The sequence below is a fragment of the Prionailurus viverrinus genome, chromosome B4 (genome assembly GCF_022837055.1).
Source record: "Prionailurus viverrinus isolate Anna chromosome B4, UM_Priviv_1.0, whole genome shotgun sequence".
NCBI lineage: Eukaryota > Metazoa > Chordata > Mammalia > Carnivora > Felidae > Prionailurus > Prionailurus viverrinus.
Window position 1 is genome coordinate 30,965,578 of NC_062567.1, and position 16,615 is coordinate 30,982,192.

The following is a 16,615-nucleotide window of genomic DNA, read 5'->3' on the forward strand; positions in this document are numbered from 1 at the left end:
TTCTTAGCTAGTCTATTTCAGACTCCACTGGAAAGTCCCCTGCTCAGTCCCTACCATGTGGTTGAAGGAAATCAGAAAAAAAAAATCTCTGGGGGAGATTCACTAATCTAGGCTGATCTCCAGAGGCTGGAAGCCAAAAGAACTTAAAAAGATAAGAAAAACAAAAGATAGCACTTTCCTAATGTACTAGCAACCAACCTCTCTTACCCAACCCAACTTGGGCTCAGCAGACTACACAGGTGAGTAATTTAAGAGGGAGGGAATATCACTAATCTCAGCATTCCTGGGGAAAGGGTTTTTGTGTATATGAGATAGGGCATTAAGAAAAAAATCCAGGGACAGCAAGTAATCACAGATTTCAGCTCCTGAATTGACAGGAGCACCTTGCCTCAAGACAGGCTAGCACATAGGTGTAACGGCAAAGGCAGGAACTAATGCTGACTGCTACTATATGCTAAGCATTAGTTTAAAGCAGTTTCCACAGATTATCTCAATTACCCCTCCCAACAACCTTATGCACTCAGTACTATGATTATTCCTATTTTACAGATGCAGAAATAAAGGCACAAGAAATCAGGAGTCATTAAACACAAAGCTTTACTGCTCCAGGGTACAGTAGATGAGCAAAGCATTTCTATGCAGTGAAAAAGAGAAAAAATATGAGAGATCTAATGACCATGAGGGCAGTCCAAGGCACTGAGGCGCTCCCTTAGCTCCTCCTTCTTCCTCTTCATATTGTTTTCTTCCTTCTTCTCAACGAGTTCTGCTGAGAAATGCTGAGACTCAGCCAGGATGCACTGGCAAATTTCCTCAGGAACCCCAACACCTGACCCTTTACTGATCACTCCAAAATTCCCAGGCCATGAGCTGTCTGGCCTGTCTTCAGGACTGCACACTTCCAGGAAGAGCTCTTATGAGTCAGCTTTGGTGGGAGCTCTGTGAAAACACACCACAGGTAGGTAAGAGAAGAGGGAAAGCATATTCATGTGATCAGTTCTGATTCCAAACAGCCAAGTCTTAGAGGGAAAGAAACGTTTGGCTTATAAAGTTCTAGGGCTAGCAATGACAGCTAGGCTAGACACTCCTTGCTTTTGTCCCCCACATTTCCATTTTTTCCTCTTCAGACCAGACTGCCATATTCTCTTTCCCCCAGGTTCTCTATTCTGGAAAAGAGCACAACATTCACCAAGGGGGTCCAGACCAGAAACCTAGGTGTCTCCTTGCTCCTCACCTCCAGCCCAAACAATCATTGAGGACTGTCAATTCTACCACCTGAAGGCTGCTCATAAGGACTCTCCTTGCTATACATACCCTTGACTTCCTGGGAAGCCTGTCCTGGCTCCTCCAACAGGCCTACATGCTGTCTAGGTGTCCATGCACTTTGTACTCAGAGCTATTCAAATAATTGGTTCATTATGTTCTATTGTGGGGAATAGCTATCTCTCCACTTGTACTCTACAGTGGTGCACCACTCAGACTCCTCCTACAGGAGAGACACCATTTCTCAGGCTGAGGGGAGCACTGGTTGACAGCTCCCCAATGAGTCCCTGTCCATTAATTTACTGCAAGAAGAAATTTATCCCTATCCAATGACTGGACAATAGGGAGTATATATAAAAGCCTTACCACCTTGCCTCATGGTGAAATAGCTCTGAAGAGTCATCTAGCCCCAGAGCTCCCCTTAAGAGCAACTGAGTTCTCTGTTGCAAGTATTTGGCAGCTCAACTCCTCCCTCACCTTTCCCAGGTGTTGTTCCCAATGATACTCCCCAGTAAACCTCCCACATGCACATCTCAGAGTTTCAGCATCTGACCTGAGACCCTAAAACTGTGAGCATCTGGAAGTCAGGGAGTGTGTACTTTTAACTGATTCCCTTTCACTTTGCACAGAACACAGTGGGCATTCAATAAATAACCACTGAACAAATGAATGAATTAACAAATGGGGACTTGCAGGGAACAAAAGAAATGTTTTCAAATAGCTAAAAGGCTATCATGTGGAAGAGACATAATAGGATTTAATTGGATTTCTTGTCTTTGGGGCATGGGGGTGGAAGAGATCAAAATACCTAATGTGTGAAAACTACAAAGAAATAGACTTCACTTCAAAATAAATAAGAACTTTCTCACAGCCAGCAAGCCAACTCCAGAAGCAGTAATTTGTTCCTTATATAGATACTTAAGCAGAGGCTGGGCTATCCCTTGAAAGAAATAGAGTGTAGAAAGGAATTGAACGGTAGGTGGAGGGTGAGATCTCTTGTTTCCTCCCAAATATGAAGCCTTTGATTCCTTCTAAATATTCACATTAATTCACATTAATTCACATTAATTTGACTGTGTCCCACTGAATTATGTGTTCTGGAGAATTAACATGGCAGATGGAATAAGAAATCACTGCTGTTTCTGGAGAAAAGAAAAACCCTTATACATACACAAATACCCACTAAGGAATATATATATATATATATATATATATATATATATATGTATATATATATATATGTATATATATATATAATTTTAATACTGTTATTTTTCAAATAATGCTAACTTATGACAAATATTTATAAAATGCAGAAACGTAAAACAAAGAAAATATAAATCACTCATAATCCCAGGACCTAGGGATAATCACTACCTGGTATGTATCAATTTTTTTCCCATATATTTTTGATATGGTTGATATTTTACATTTTTCTCATTTCACATCATAACAAGAATTTTCCCAAGCTCTTTATAAATACTTTTATCAAAGCTTATTTGTTTATTTATTTTTGAGAGACAGAGAGAGCATTGGAGGGGCAGAGAGAGACAGAGAGACAGAATCCTAAGCAGGCTCTGCACTGTCAGCACAGAGCTCGATGAGGAGCTTGAACTCACGAACCATGAGATCATCACCTGAGCTGAAATCAAGAGTTGAATGTTTAACCAACTGAGCCACCCACGAATCCCTCTTTATAAATACTTTTTGATGGCAAATATAGCAATAAAACATTGCTAAGTATTCTGGTTGTTTTTTTGTTTCAATTTTTTACAACTATAACAAATACTACACTGAACATTTTAAGGCAAAAACCTCTTCTCTACCTTTTCAATGTTTCCCATGCAAACTAAAGGTCCAGGGACACAATAAAACTCAGCTATAAATGAGATTACATTAACCACAGAACCCAAATTCCCCTAGTCTTTTACTTTCTCCTGACAACACAGACGTCAGCCACCTATAAATGTTCCCCAAGCATATTTTGGAATCTCAAGAAGAGTCTCTCATATGTTTTAGAATAAGATGACAACCACTGTACCCTGCCTCTACCCACCCCAGAGTATCCACCAAGTATCTGCAGGACACTGCTGGATGAAACAATCAATGAAACAATCAAGGTTTCCTCCTGTATCCAAGTTGGGGCTTGATATGGAAATGTGAGGCATGGCCAGCTCCTCCCACTGCCTTGTGCCCTTCGATTTCATCAAGTTCCTTCTGCAAGGATTTCAACTTCTGCCTGCAGCTGCTCTCTGCCCAGGTTTCTCAATCCTGTGCCCAGGTCTAAGCTGGGGAGCATAGACTACACTGTCTTCTCTATGTCTCCCTGCTCTCCACTCAGGGGCATATATGCAAGATTTCCTCAGTTGTCCCCCTGTCCCCAAGCAAATAAATCTGTGGCCCTCTAAGTTATCTGACCATCAGCAACAACCAGACATAAAATCAAGGTTTAGGACAGACTCTTAGACAAGGTCAAAGTGTACAAAGTTTAAGGTTCTTAATATATGTTGCTAAATGCCTTGCACCAGTTTATACTCTGACCAGCAGGCTATGAGCGATCCATCAGAACTCAATGGCTAAATGAAATAACCTAAGTTCATTTACGCTCACAAGGACATATTTTCATGGAAAAAAAGCAAGTTAGGAATTGGGTTTATTAAAGAAAAAAGGGTATGGTTTGAAATAAGGGGCATCTTGAGGCAAGGCAGGTAACGTGCAAAAAAGATCAGTGGTTTTAGAGGAGGAGAATGTGAAGAAAAGTGTACAAAGGATTATATAAGCAGATTTGCATAGGTGAGCCCAAACTAGGACTGGAATAAAGTGTAAAAGTTCCAAAATTTTAATTTTTATAAAAAGTAACTAGTCACTAGTAGGCAGGGAAATGCAAATCATGACCGCATTTGACTATTCAATTGGCAACAATTAAGAATTCTGATGGAACCAAATGTTAGAAGGAACATAGATAAATAGGATCGTTTATACACTACCAGGGGAGGAGTGTAAAATGGTATAATCACTTGAGAAAACAATTTGGCATCATCTTATAAAGTTAAACATTCACTTAACCTCAACCCAAAAATTCCAAAAGAAATTCTTACATGTCCCTGGAGATGTATACAAGAATGTTCACAGCAACACTGTTTACAACAGCAAAAACATGGGGAAAAAATCCAAGCACTCAACCCAATGGACAGAAGAATGGGTGCATAAGCTGTAATCAATGTATACAATGAAATAATATTCATCAGTTGTATATGAACAAACTATAGCATGTCACAATATGGTGACTCTTAGAAACATAATGTTGAGTCAAAATATATTCAAACTCAAGGAAAATGGAACATTGTGTTGCTTAGGCATCAATATATATGTGTGTAATAAAGCTTTTAGATATCTATATATGTGTGTAATGAAAACCACAAGGATCAGGTGATGACCTCTGATTCAGAGACAGAGGGATGAGACAAGTGGAGAGCATGTTATTGTGTTATCGTACTATAGTAATAGTCTAGTTTGGGGATGAAGGGGTTTCATAAGTGTTTTATTATTAATTAGTTAAATAATTAATTGGAACTTGGAGTCAAGGCTAATGGTCTGAGGAAAACATGGTCTAACATAGGCCTAAAAAAATTTATTCTCAGGGTGCCTGGTTGGCTCAGTCGGTGTAGCATCCAACTTCGGCTCAGGTGGTAATCTTGCCACCACAACGGCCTTTGAGCTGATAGCATGGAGCCTGCTTCAGATTCTGTGTCTCCCTCTCTCTCTGCTCCTCCCCAGCTAGTGCCCTCTCTCTCTCTCTCTCTCTCAAAATTAAATAAACATTTTCAAAGATTTTTAATTCATTCTCTATGCACAGAGCTCATGCCACAGTTCAAGGAGGTAAGGCAGAACACAACTGATGACAAATCTGAACTGCTGACAAATCACTCTGTGGATTTTCCCCAACAATACTCAGTTTTAACTGACTGTGATGAGGAGTCTTTAAAGGCAGAAGTGCTGCCACAAAGCTCTGTCTTCTCTTCTAGTGGAAAAAAATTAAGAAGTCAAACTAAGTTTGGGCATGCAGGCACTGTCCCCAAATATAGGAAGAATATCCAAATAGAAATGAGCTGAAGAAAGTCTGCCAAGCAGTGTACCAAATAAATAAAAATGAGCACACATTAAGCAACAAATAATAAAAGATATAATGTAAAAATCCTAAGTTTAGCATATGGAAAGATCATTCCTATTTATTCCTATTTTTTTATGAAAGTGGCACTGTATCCAGAAGAATTCTAAACATTATATGAAGACTTAAATTTTTCAGATGAAGTAGAAAAGCCCCAAAGTGTGGCTTCAATGTCATTATTCAACCAAGATCTGCTCTTTGGCTTCAACTCTGGCCTCAGCCTTTGAAAGTCCAATTAATAAAACACCCACTTTGGTGGCATTTCTGGTCCCCTTGGACTTGTGCATGATCAAGTGATTACTTTGGTAACCACCATATGTAATCAGTGTAACAAAAAAGGAGGTCATTTTGATTAGCTGTTAATATCTGAATATGCAGTTGCAAATACTACATGCATAATTGAGGGTGGAAAATCATATACTTTATATGTTTATATGTTTATACCTACAAAGGTAAGATGCTGAAATAATGGGTGGTTTAGGCCATTACCTTTATGTATAAAACTAGTATTTTAAAATCTTAAAAAAAGATGGGGCGCCTGGGTGGCGCAGTCGGTTAAGCGTCCGACTTCAGCCAGGTCACGATCTCGCGGTCCGTGAGTTCGAGCCCCGCGTCAGGCTCTGGGCTGATGGCTCGGAGCCTGGAGCCTGTTTCCGATTCTGTGTCTCCCTCTCTCTCTGCCCCTCCCCCGTTCATGCTCTGTCTCTCTCTGTCCCAAAAATAAATAAACGTTGAAAAAAAAAATTAAAATCTTAAAAAAGGAAAAGAAATTGAAAATTAATACATATATTAACAAGAATAAATTTGCTAAATAGTTTATGAAGAATATTATATCTTTTGGGGCTTACAATTATTTATTAAATTTAAAAAGTAATTTCAACTGTGCTTGCTTTGGCAGCACATATACTAAAAAGTAATTTCAACTAATAAAGTTAAGATTACATTACTTCTATGCTTTATAAAATTGCTACCACAGCATTCATAATACTAAATAAAATAATCTTTAAGAATTGTATTTAGGGGCACCTGGGTGGCTCAGTCAGTTAAGCGTCTGACTCTTGATTTCATCTCAGGTCACAATATCACAGTTTGTGAGATGGAGCCCCACGTCGTTGGGCTCTGGGCTGGCAGTGTAGAGCCTGCTTGGGATTCACTCTCCCCCTCTCTCTTCGCCACTCTCCTGCTCATGTGTGCACACTCACTCTCTCTCTCTCTCTCTCAAAATAAATACATGAACTTAAAAAAAAAGAATTGTATTTAAGCTTTATTCGCGATGCCATGAGTCTTTCAAGAAAAAAATCCTATTTGCAAATTCTTACATCTTGTAAAGACGAATTAAAAGCAGAATGTCAGCTTTACAACCTGAAATTATCATGAGGAGAAAAACTCCAAATATATATACTAAAAAATCAGTAATAAATCATCCCTCAGCCTAGGTATAATAAAGAATATTTTAAAATCTTTTAAAAGTTCAGAGAAAAATGAGGTACCCAAAACACAGTTTGTTCTCACTAGTCATACTTCAAAAACCACATACTACATAAGCTGGCTCAAGCACCCAGCTTTTTGCAGTGTTTAGTCTATTTATGAAAGCTAAAGACTGTTATCCAAATGACTGGTTAGATTGTCACTCAATTCAATAGTTGGAAATGAAACTTTTAAGACATGTCCAAACTATGAATCTTAGGGACAACATTGTTCTGGAAAATATGCTCCTAAAAATAATTTTCCTGAATTATATTCTGCTGGGCACACACAAACACACACACATAAAACAGTGATAACTTTAAATATGCCACTTCTATATCATGTACATCAGGTATCTATCTGAACAGGCAGAAAAAAACTAGAATCTCTTTTAAATTTAAAAGTATGGTGGATTGATGGTGAATTCAGCCAGGATTCTCTCCTTGCAAATCTGATTGAAGAGATTTATAGACTGAAAAACAGTTTTCAAAATGTCAATGCCATCAACAGTGGATCAAGCAAGGTGTAGGCTATGAATGGTTTAGGAATCACATACACAGTCAGGGCTAGCTTCCTGAGTGTGCAAACTGTAGTTGCAGAGACCTGTATTCAAGACCGCCCAGGCCTGGTTTAATGCTTGCCTGTTACGGACTGGAAATTCTTAATATGTTTAACAAAGAGCCCCACATTTTTATTTTACCATAGGACCCACAAGTTAGAAGCCTGTCCTGCATACAGTATTTTGTTCATATCCTTCAGTATGTGTTCAGAAAGTAATCACAGCACAGAACAATGTAACAGAAATCCTTGGCTAAAGGAGAGAGAGAGCAGAGCAATTTCATGGCTCTTCATTAGTTTGATATTGTCCTGTTGGGTACTCACATAACATGTTCAAACACTATGGAATGACAGACATTAAGTGCTTAGAAGGCTACTCTACCCACACAAAAAAAGCCTTAATACTATAGTTTGCAAAACTTAGTGCCTGCGGTTTGTTCACTGGAACCTACTGAAGTAACCAAACGAAAAGTCATCTTGAGAATTCAAATACTTCTCATGTGATACCTGCTGTAAGATCCTCCTGACCTTCAATTCCAATGAAGATGCTAAAATTGGTGTGCATTTAAGGTGAGGGGCAGATGGACTCAACTGTAACCAAATATTGATTTTAACACTCAGCCCTTTAGTGTTCTGCCAAAAGGTGCCAAAAAGTAGGCAGACGCTGTCGTGACTACAAAAACACAAACTTGTGTAAAAGTTTTTCTGAATATATAGTAATTTTCAACTAGTGGATACTAAAAGTGCAACTGTTATTTTGAGGAGGGTGGGGTCCTGATTTTTTGTTTTGTTCTGCTAAAATATTGGGAACCACTGATCTTATGTCTTGCTATTTAGAAAAGCAGATCAGCATCACCTGGAAGTCTGTTTAAAAGAATATTAGGGGGCGCCTGGGTGGCTCAGTCAGTTAAGCATCCAACTTCGGCTCAGGTCATGATCTCACGGTTCGTGGGTTCGAGCCCTGCATCGGGCTCTGTGCTGACAGCTCAAAGCCTAGAGCCTGTTTTGGGTTCTGTGTATCCCTCTCTCTCTGCCCCTCCCCTGTTCATGCTCTGTCTCTGTCTCAAGAATAAATAAACATTAAAAAAAAAAGAATATTAGGCCCCAATACAGACCTAGTGAATTGGAATCTGCATTTTGACAAGATTCTTGGCTATCTATTTACACATTAAAGTTTGAGAAGATGTTCTAAACAAGTACTAAAGCTTAGGATGTCAAGTGTTGACCAGTGACATACAGGTTTCAATGCAGGACAACAACCTTCAATTAGTTTCATGAAGATTGTTCTCAGTGTTAGTTTCCTTAAAGGTGCATGATTTCCTGGTTGCTTTATTTGTATTTAAGAAATCCATTAGTGAAAACCTTATGGTGCTTATTTGTAGAGATACAGAAGATAGAAAGCTCTTGGTCCAGATATAGCAGCACCAATCAACTTTCCATACTTACCCCCACTGCACAAGCATTCCACATTCTGCCACTGGGAGTAAACGCTGCTACACAGCCTGAACACAAATTTGGCAACATGTATCACAATCTCAACAATGATCATAGTGGACATCTGTCATTTCTGCCAGCCCACTTACCCTCCTTTGGGTAGCAGAATCACCTTTTCATTTCAAAAACTATCTCCATTTTCATACTCTGATGATTCAGTACAGCCCTTCCCAACTCCTCACACCCACTCCCTGGCTCAAATAACCCAGGTCTGACCACATAGTGTCCTTGGTGGCTGTTTTAGCAATGATCATGTGACGCAATCAGAGCTGATCATAAACTTGTTAGATGGCGCTTAAGCTGTAAGAACATAAATCAGACCATCCTTTCCACCACAGAAAGGAAACTCAGGGGCAACTGGGTGGCTCAGTCAATTAAGTGTCTGACTTCTGCTCAGGTCATGATATCGTGGTCCATGAGTTTGAGCCCTGCATCAGACCCTGTGCTGCAGCCTGCTTCAAGTTCTGTGTCTCCCTCTCTGTCAGTCCCCTGCTTGTGCTCTGTCTCTCAAAAATAAATAAACATTTAAAAACAAAAAACAAAAAAAAAAACGAAAACCCATCAGCCAAAGAAGAGTCAGTGACAGGAAACAGAACCAAGTAATGGGAGAAACACTGAGACAGAATCCTGAGGCCAACAGCTTAAGAACTGGATCCAACCAAGCCTCAGGCTGCCTGCCCACCAAACTTCTCCACTCAGGGTCTCCTCTGCTGTTTTTAAAATTAGTTTGAAATGGTTCCCTGTCACTTGTAGCTGAAAGAGTACCAATTAATATTGATTAAGAAAATAACAAATGGGTGAAATAGGTGATGGGGATTAAGGAGTGCACTTGCTGTAATGAGCAGTGGGTAATGTATGGAATTGTTGAATCACTATATCATACACCTGAAATTAATATAACACTGTATGTTAACTATACTGGAATTAAAATAAAAGCTTGGGGCACCTGGGTGGCTCAGTAGGTTGAGCATCCAACTTCAGCTTAAGCCACGATCTCACAGTTTGTGAGTTTGAGTCCCACATCAAGCTTGCTACTGTCGGCCCAGAGCCCGCTTTGGAACCTCTGTTCCTCTCTCTCTGCCCCTCCCCTGTCACGTACTTTATCTCAAGAATAAATAAAACATAATAAAAAGTTAATAAAAAAAATAATCAGAGATACAAAGATCTACATAAGAAATTCATTTTTATGGCTTGTTTTCTTTATGCTTTACAAAAAAGTAAAGTGAAATACTGATGAGGAAAAGTGCAGCATTTAGGAGACTCTGGTGAAATCATTCCATTACCATTTTGTCTATTCTTTTAAATATCTTTTTGTTCCTCCTTAATTAACACTAGATGATTTTGGGGGCACCTGGGTAGCCCGGTCAGTAGAGCTTCAGACTCTTGCTCTGGCTCAGGTCATGGTCTCACAGTTGGTGGGATGGAATCCCACACGGGGCTCCGTGCTATTAGCATGGGGATTGTCTCTCTCCTCTCTGCCCCTCCCCCCGTTCACTCATGCATGTTCTCTCTCTCTCAAAATAAACAAACATTTCAAAAAACAAAAACACTATTTTATTTCTCAAAGTGGAATTTTTTGTTGTTGTCAACTGCCAAAAAATAAAAGTATGCTTTCAAATTCAAGAGCTATGGCACTATTTATAATGGCAAAAAAAAAAAAAAAAAAAAAAAAAGGAAATTCAACAATAAAAGTAAATTATGACCCACTCGTAAAATGAAATACTATGGTGACTTTAAAATCATTTTAGACTAATAGAGATGGGGAGATGACTATAACGTTTCATTGAATAAAAAAGAAATTATAAAAATATCATATGGTATAAACCTAATTTTTTTTCAATATGAATTAACTACAGAAAGAGAGAGACGGAGGGAGAGAGGAAAGACTAGGATGAAATATACCAAAAATGTCGTTAAAAAGTAACTCTTGGGGCGCCTGGGTGGCGCAGTCGGTTAAGCGTCCGACTTCAGCCAGGTCACGATCTCGCGGTCCGCGAGTTCGAGCCCCGCGTCGGGCTCTGGGCTGATGGCTCGGAGCCTGGAGCCTGTTTCCGATTCTGTGTCTCCCTCTCTCTCTCTGCCCCTCCCCCGTTCATGCTCTGTCTCTCTCTGTCCCCAAAAATAAATAAAAAAACGTTGAAAAAAAAAAAAATTAAAAAAAAAAAAAAAAAAAAGTAACTCTTATTGGCGGAATTACAAAACATTTTTTCCTTTTTTTAAATTATTTCTCTTAACTTCCAAACTTCTTATAATTAGTTAATATGTAATTTTAAAACAAGCAATAATTCGGGGTGCCTGGGTGGCTCAGTCAGATGAACGTCTGACTTCAGCTCAGGTCACGATCTCATGGTTGAGAATTCAAGCTCCGTGTCAGGCTCTGTGCTGACAGCTCGGAGACTGGAGCCTGCTTCAGATTCTGTGTCTCCCTCTCTCTGCCCCTCCCCTGCTCAATGCTCTGTCTACTGTCTCAAAAATAAATACAAACATTAAAAAAATTTTTTTTAATTTTAAAATAAACAATAATTCATTTGGGGGATAGATTTAATATCTCTTAAGGGAATCCTTGGATGGCAATAGTGTTCCTATTTCAAGATCCAAAAAATTGATGAATTAGGGATGAGAAGCGTTCAAATTTCTTAATTCTTTTACAAAATGTGAAGGAAAGGAGAAAATCTGAAGTTGGGAAACACCTAAATATATAAGCAGCATACATTAATAAATTCATGTTAAATGACTCAGATAGTAAGCTCTTTTACTTAGTGTTTATTCTCAATACTCAAATAGTCTTAATAGTCTCTTAATAAATTAAATAAATAAATAAAAACAGTCTCATAAATAGTCATGAGGCTCAGCCTGGAGGGTTAAACTGAAAGAGAAATGATGGCAGTTGGCAATCTCATGAGCAAGAAATAGGATTTTAAGATCAAATTCAGGGAAATCTGATAAAACAGAGAGTACAAAAGAACCAGGATGTATTTTTTTTTAATTTTTCAAATATGTATTTATTTTTGAGAGACAGAGTGTGAGTGGGGAGGGGCAGAGAGAGACACAGAATCCAAAGCAGGCTCCGGGCTCTGAGATGTCAGCATAGAACCTGACGAGGGGCTTGAACTCACGAACTGTGAGATTATGACCTGAGCCAAAGTCAGACACTTAACTGACTGAGCCACCCAGGTGCCCCTAGGCTGTATTTTTTAACGACATTGTTCTGTACTCCGCCAAGACCTCAAAACTACTTATGTCAGCCAAATATGGCAGTAAAACCCAATGGAGAGTATCCTTTGGTCAGGCTGGCAGGCCAGACCCCAAAAAGGGCAATCTTCAGAGTTGATCACAGAGGGGAAATAGGTAGGTGGGGCTACAAAAGGAAGGAAAGTGAAACCTAACTAAGAAGGATGGAGAAAGGCAGAGTGGGCACAGAACATGCAGTTGAGCTAAGCAGGTAATGATAAGCACCCAGCAGAAAAAAAAGGATGGTTTTGTTCCAAGAAAGGTGAATTTTCAAACTTAAGTCCTGACTCAAAAAACTGGCTCCAACAGAGGATTTTTAGTGAAATTATTCTGTATAATACTATAATGGTAGATATATGTCATATATTTGTCAAAACTCATATAACGTACACCAGGAATAAACCCTATTATAAAATATGAACTTTCAATGATAATGATGTGTCACCGTAGGTTCATCAGTTGCAGCAAATGCACCACTTTGGTGCCAGATGTTGATAATGGTTGAGATAGGGACAGGGCATGGGGATGGGTATATGGGAACTCTGTACTTCCCACTCAACTTTGTTGTGAACCTAAAATTGCCCTAAAAAATAAAGGCTATTTTTTAATGGTTTTTGGTCCCAAAGAAATTAACTTAGCTCCCAACTTTTCCCAAATTTTTTACCCTTAAAATAAGTAGATGTGAATGACAGAAACAGGTGGCTTAAGTACACCATCATTGTAGCCACAGAATCCATCAATCTTCTAAGAAACAGCAAAAAATATGATGCAGGAAACCTAGGTGGTCCCAGTCTCTAACTGGGCTCTTCCCCTACAACTAGACTCTCCACAAGGAAAACTGACTCTCTCTTTAAATGCCCCAAGAGGAACAAAATTAACATGCCTAGAACATGATACAAGCCACCTCAAAGTCTTCCCAATCCAATCCATCACGGCAACAATAAATTTAGAACCCATCCTTAACCATCTGTTGTATGTTTCTCGAGTAATGGTAATGTGCTAGGTACACAAATTATAACACACCAGATGAAATCCCAAATAAGAGGGAATCTTGGAGCTACTCTCTCTCACAGCCCATGTTAAAGGCGTTAGGACTTCTTTAAAGCTGTGTACATGTTAAACATTTTTCCCTTTGCAAGCCCATCATTGTGTAAAAGTGCCAAAAGTGCAATATATTTTTATAGTGAAAAAGGATAATCAAAACAAAGTCTTTTTTTAAGTTTATTTATTTGAGAGAGAGCACACCCGCATACACTTGTGTAAGAGAGAGAGGAATGGGTGGGGGTGGGGTGGGGGGAAGAGCAGGGAACACATAGAATATCCCAAGCAGGTCAGTGCAGAGTCCAACCCAGAACTTGAACTCACAAACCAAACAGTGAGATCATGTCCTGAACCAAAATCAAGAGTCCGATGCTTAACCAACTGAGCCACCTAGGTGCCCCAAAACTTTAAGTTCTTTGATAGTGCTCCATAAATCAAGATGGAACTGTATACCCATTGTTACTTTCCTACCCATTTTGTTCCTATGAACACATTAGATGGCCTAAATATCTAGATTTAACACCTCCCCCCACCCCACCCTGCCTCACTCTGCACATAACACTAAAAAGAAATCTTTTAAAATACATGCCTTGTTCAGGGGCACTTGGGTGGCTCAGTCAGTTAAGCATCCAACTCTTGGTTTGGGCTCAGGTCATGATCTCACAGTTCTTGAGTTTGAGCCCCCCATCGGGCTCTCTGCTGTCAGTACAGAGCCTGCTTCACCTTCTCTCCCCATCTCTCTGTCCCTCCCCCCCTCAAAATAAATGAACATTAAAAAAAAATTAAATATTTGCCTTGTTCAAACCATAAGAGACTCTTTTTTTTATATGAAATTTATTGCCAAATTGGTTCCATACAACACCCAGTGCTCATCTCAACAGGTGCCCTCCTCAATGCCCATCACCCACCCTCCCCTCCATCCCACCCCCCATCAACCCTCAGTTTATTTTCAGTTTTTAAGAGTCTCTTATGGTTTGGCTCTCTCCCTCTCTAACTTCTTTTTTCCTTCCCCTCTCCCATGGTCTTCTGTTAAATTTCTCAGGCTCTTAAATACAGAAAACAAACTAGGGTTGCTGGAGGGGAGGCACTTTGGGGGATGGGATAAATGGGTGATGGGCATTAAGGAGGGCACTTTTTTGGGGTGAGCACTGGGTGTTATATGTAAGTGATGAATCACTGGGTTCTTCTGAAATCAATATTGCACTTGTATGTGCAGTATTTAAATATATATGTTAATTTGCCTTGTTTTCTGAAACAATTTCAAAGTATAACTATCTCAATGCTGTAAAACATGTAGTTAAAGCCATTGCTTGCATTTTCAAACACTTGGAAACCAGATTTGCAAGAGTCATAGAATGAAGTTTTATGTTTAAATATCTAAATTTAAGTTTCTTCCAGGAAAAGAAGGCAAGGTTGGAGGGGGATTAAGACTAAAATACTCTGATTTGCACAAATCTTTCAAATTTCTCTCTATATATATGCCCGCTGACCTAGCAATTCCACTTCTAGGAATTTTCTACAAATATATATGTATATTCACATGAATGTGAACATAAAATGATATTCACTGCTACATCATCTATACCAGTAAAAACTGGAAAAAACCTAAATGCTCCTGAATTGTTTAAATAAATGATGTACAAGGAGCACCTGGGTGGCTCAGTTGGTTGAGCGTCCAACTTCAGCTCAGCTCATGATCTCACACAGTTCGTGGGTTTGGGCCCCGTGTGGGGCTCTGTGCTGACAGCTCAGAGCCTGGAGCCTGCTTCGGATTCTGTATCTCCCTCTCTCTCTGCCCATCCCCCACTCGCACTATGTCCAAAAATAAATAAAGCATTTTTAAAAAAATTTTTAAATGATGTACTTGCCTTATTACGTACCAATTGTTTTTAATGAGATTAACATATCTGTATGTCTTGTCATTAAAAGATGACCATCATGCTCAACAGATCACTTAACAAAGTGGGAAAAGGTAAATTACAAAACAATTTTAAAGTCTGCTTTATATGAAAATTTCTTGTAAAGTATACACAAAAATGATACTGTGTTGAGGATTAAGGGAAATTTCGGTTTCTACTTTACACATCTGCCTGCATTGTTTCAAATTTTTTACAAGCTTGCAACACTTTTGTAGTTTCTTTTGAAATTAAACACGAAATGCAAGAAGTCTAAATATATCAGGTTGAAAAAATGAACTGGTCCAATATATATATGAAATGAATATACACCATTACTATCATTTGCTAAATCCAAATTAATTCCTTGATTGCCCATGTGGCATCTCAGCAAAGCCCCTCACATGTCGTTCCTGGAAAGAAAGCTTCCAAAATTAGCACCAAACTTGCCTCAATTTCCACAGAAGCGTCAAACCTCCACTGCGAATTTCGATCCAGGGGAAATTGAGAAATAGCTTCTCTATCCCTGTCCGCGCTGAGCTCACTCCGCGGGAAAACGCGCAGGGAGCGCACAGCCCCGGCGGCGTGCACCGTCAACTGGCCAGGTGCTCAACCCGGAGCTGTAGAGCGTCTGCAGCTCACGCCCCGCCCACCGAGGCTGCCCAGCTTTCGTTTCCCTTGAATGGAAAGTGAAACTCAGCGAAAGGCGGAGCGCTCCCGCGATCCTACGCGCTGGGAAGAGGAATGAAGCTCCGCCCTCACCCAGGAGCGCCAGCTATCATGCTAGCCCCTGGGCGTTTTCGCGCTTGAGGATGTGTGCCATGCTTGCTGTCTGTGCGGTTTGCCTACGTTTCGTGAATACACGTGTCTTTTTATTTTATTTATTGTTGAAATTTTACGATCCCTGTAATTAGGATGTGTCTTACAATCGTCTGGCGTTTCATAGTATACATAACAACATTCTGTCTTTGGTAATATAATTTCTGAAATTGTGTAATTTAGAGTCGATGGCTTGTATATTCGATGAAAATGTGGCACACAGGTATAAAGTCCTTATTCCTTTGTTCTGCTGCTGCTCTGTGGAGCCAGCAAAAGAGGACAGACGTGGTGAATAGTAGAGCTCAAAGGTAAATAGAAAGTATTCCTGGGGCGCCTGGGTGGCACAGTCGGTTAAGCGTCCGACTTCAGCCAGGTCACGATCTCGCAGTCCGTGAGTTCCAGCCCCGCGTCAGGCTCTGGGCTGATGGCTCAGAGCCTGGAGCCTGTTTCCGATTCTGTGTCTCCCTCTCTTTCTGCCCCTCCCCCGTTCATGCTCTGTCTCTCTCTGTCCCAAAAATAAATAAAAAACGTTGAAAAAAAAAATTAAAAAAAAAAAAGAAAGTATTCCTATTATTCCTCATTAGAACTTATAATGGAAAGATCTAATAAGATGATGTTCTTTGAAAGCATTGGTCGACACATTTCTCAAAACCATGCAAGAAAGAGTTTAAGTTGAAACTGT

At 39.7% G+C, this 16,615-nt stretch overlaps 1 protein-coding gene across 3 annotated transcripts in view; it reads right to left on the reverse strand.

The window, feature by feature from the left end:
* USP18 (ubiquitin specific peptidase 18) overlaps positions 1 to 15,753 on the reverse strand; it is a 51,654-nt gene extending 35,901 nt beyond the window's left edge. For 2 of the 3 annotated variants that reach the window (XM_047868177.1, XM_047868175.1), the window contains exon 1: positions 677 to 932. In XM_047868177.1, the coding sequence (XP_047724133.1) occupies positions 677 to 734 (58 nt within the window). In that variant the 5' untranslated portion in view covers positions 735 to 932. Of the gene's footprint in view, positions 1 to 676; positions 933 to 15,564 lie in introns of those variants that run through there. The other variant, XM_047868176.1, reaches the window with a different exon arrangement.
* Positions 15,754 to 16,615: the final 862 nt, after the last annotated feature.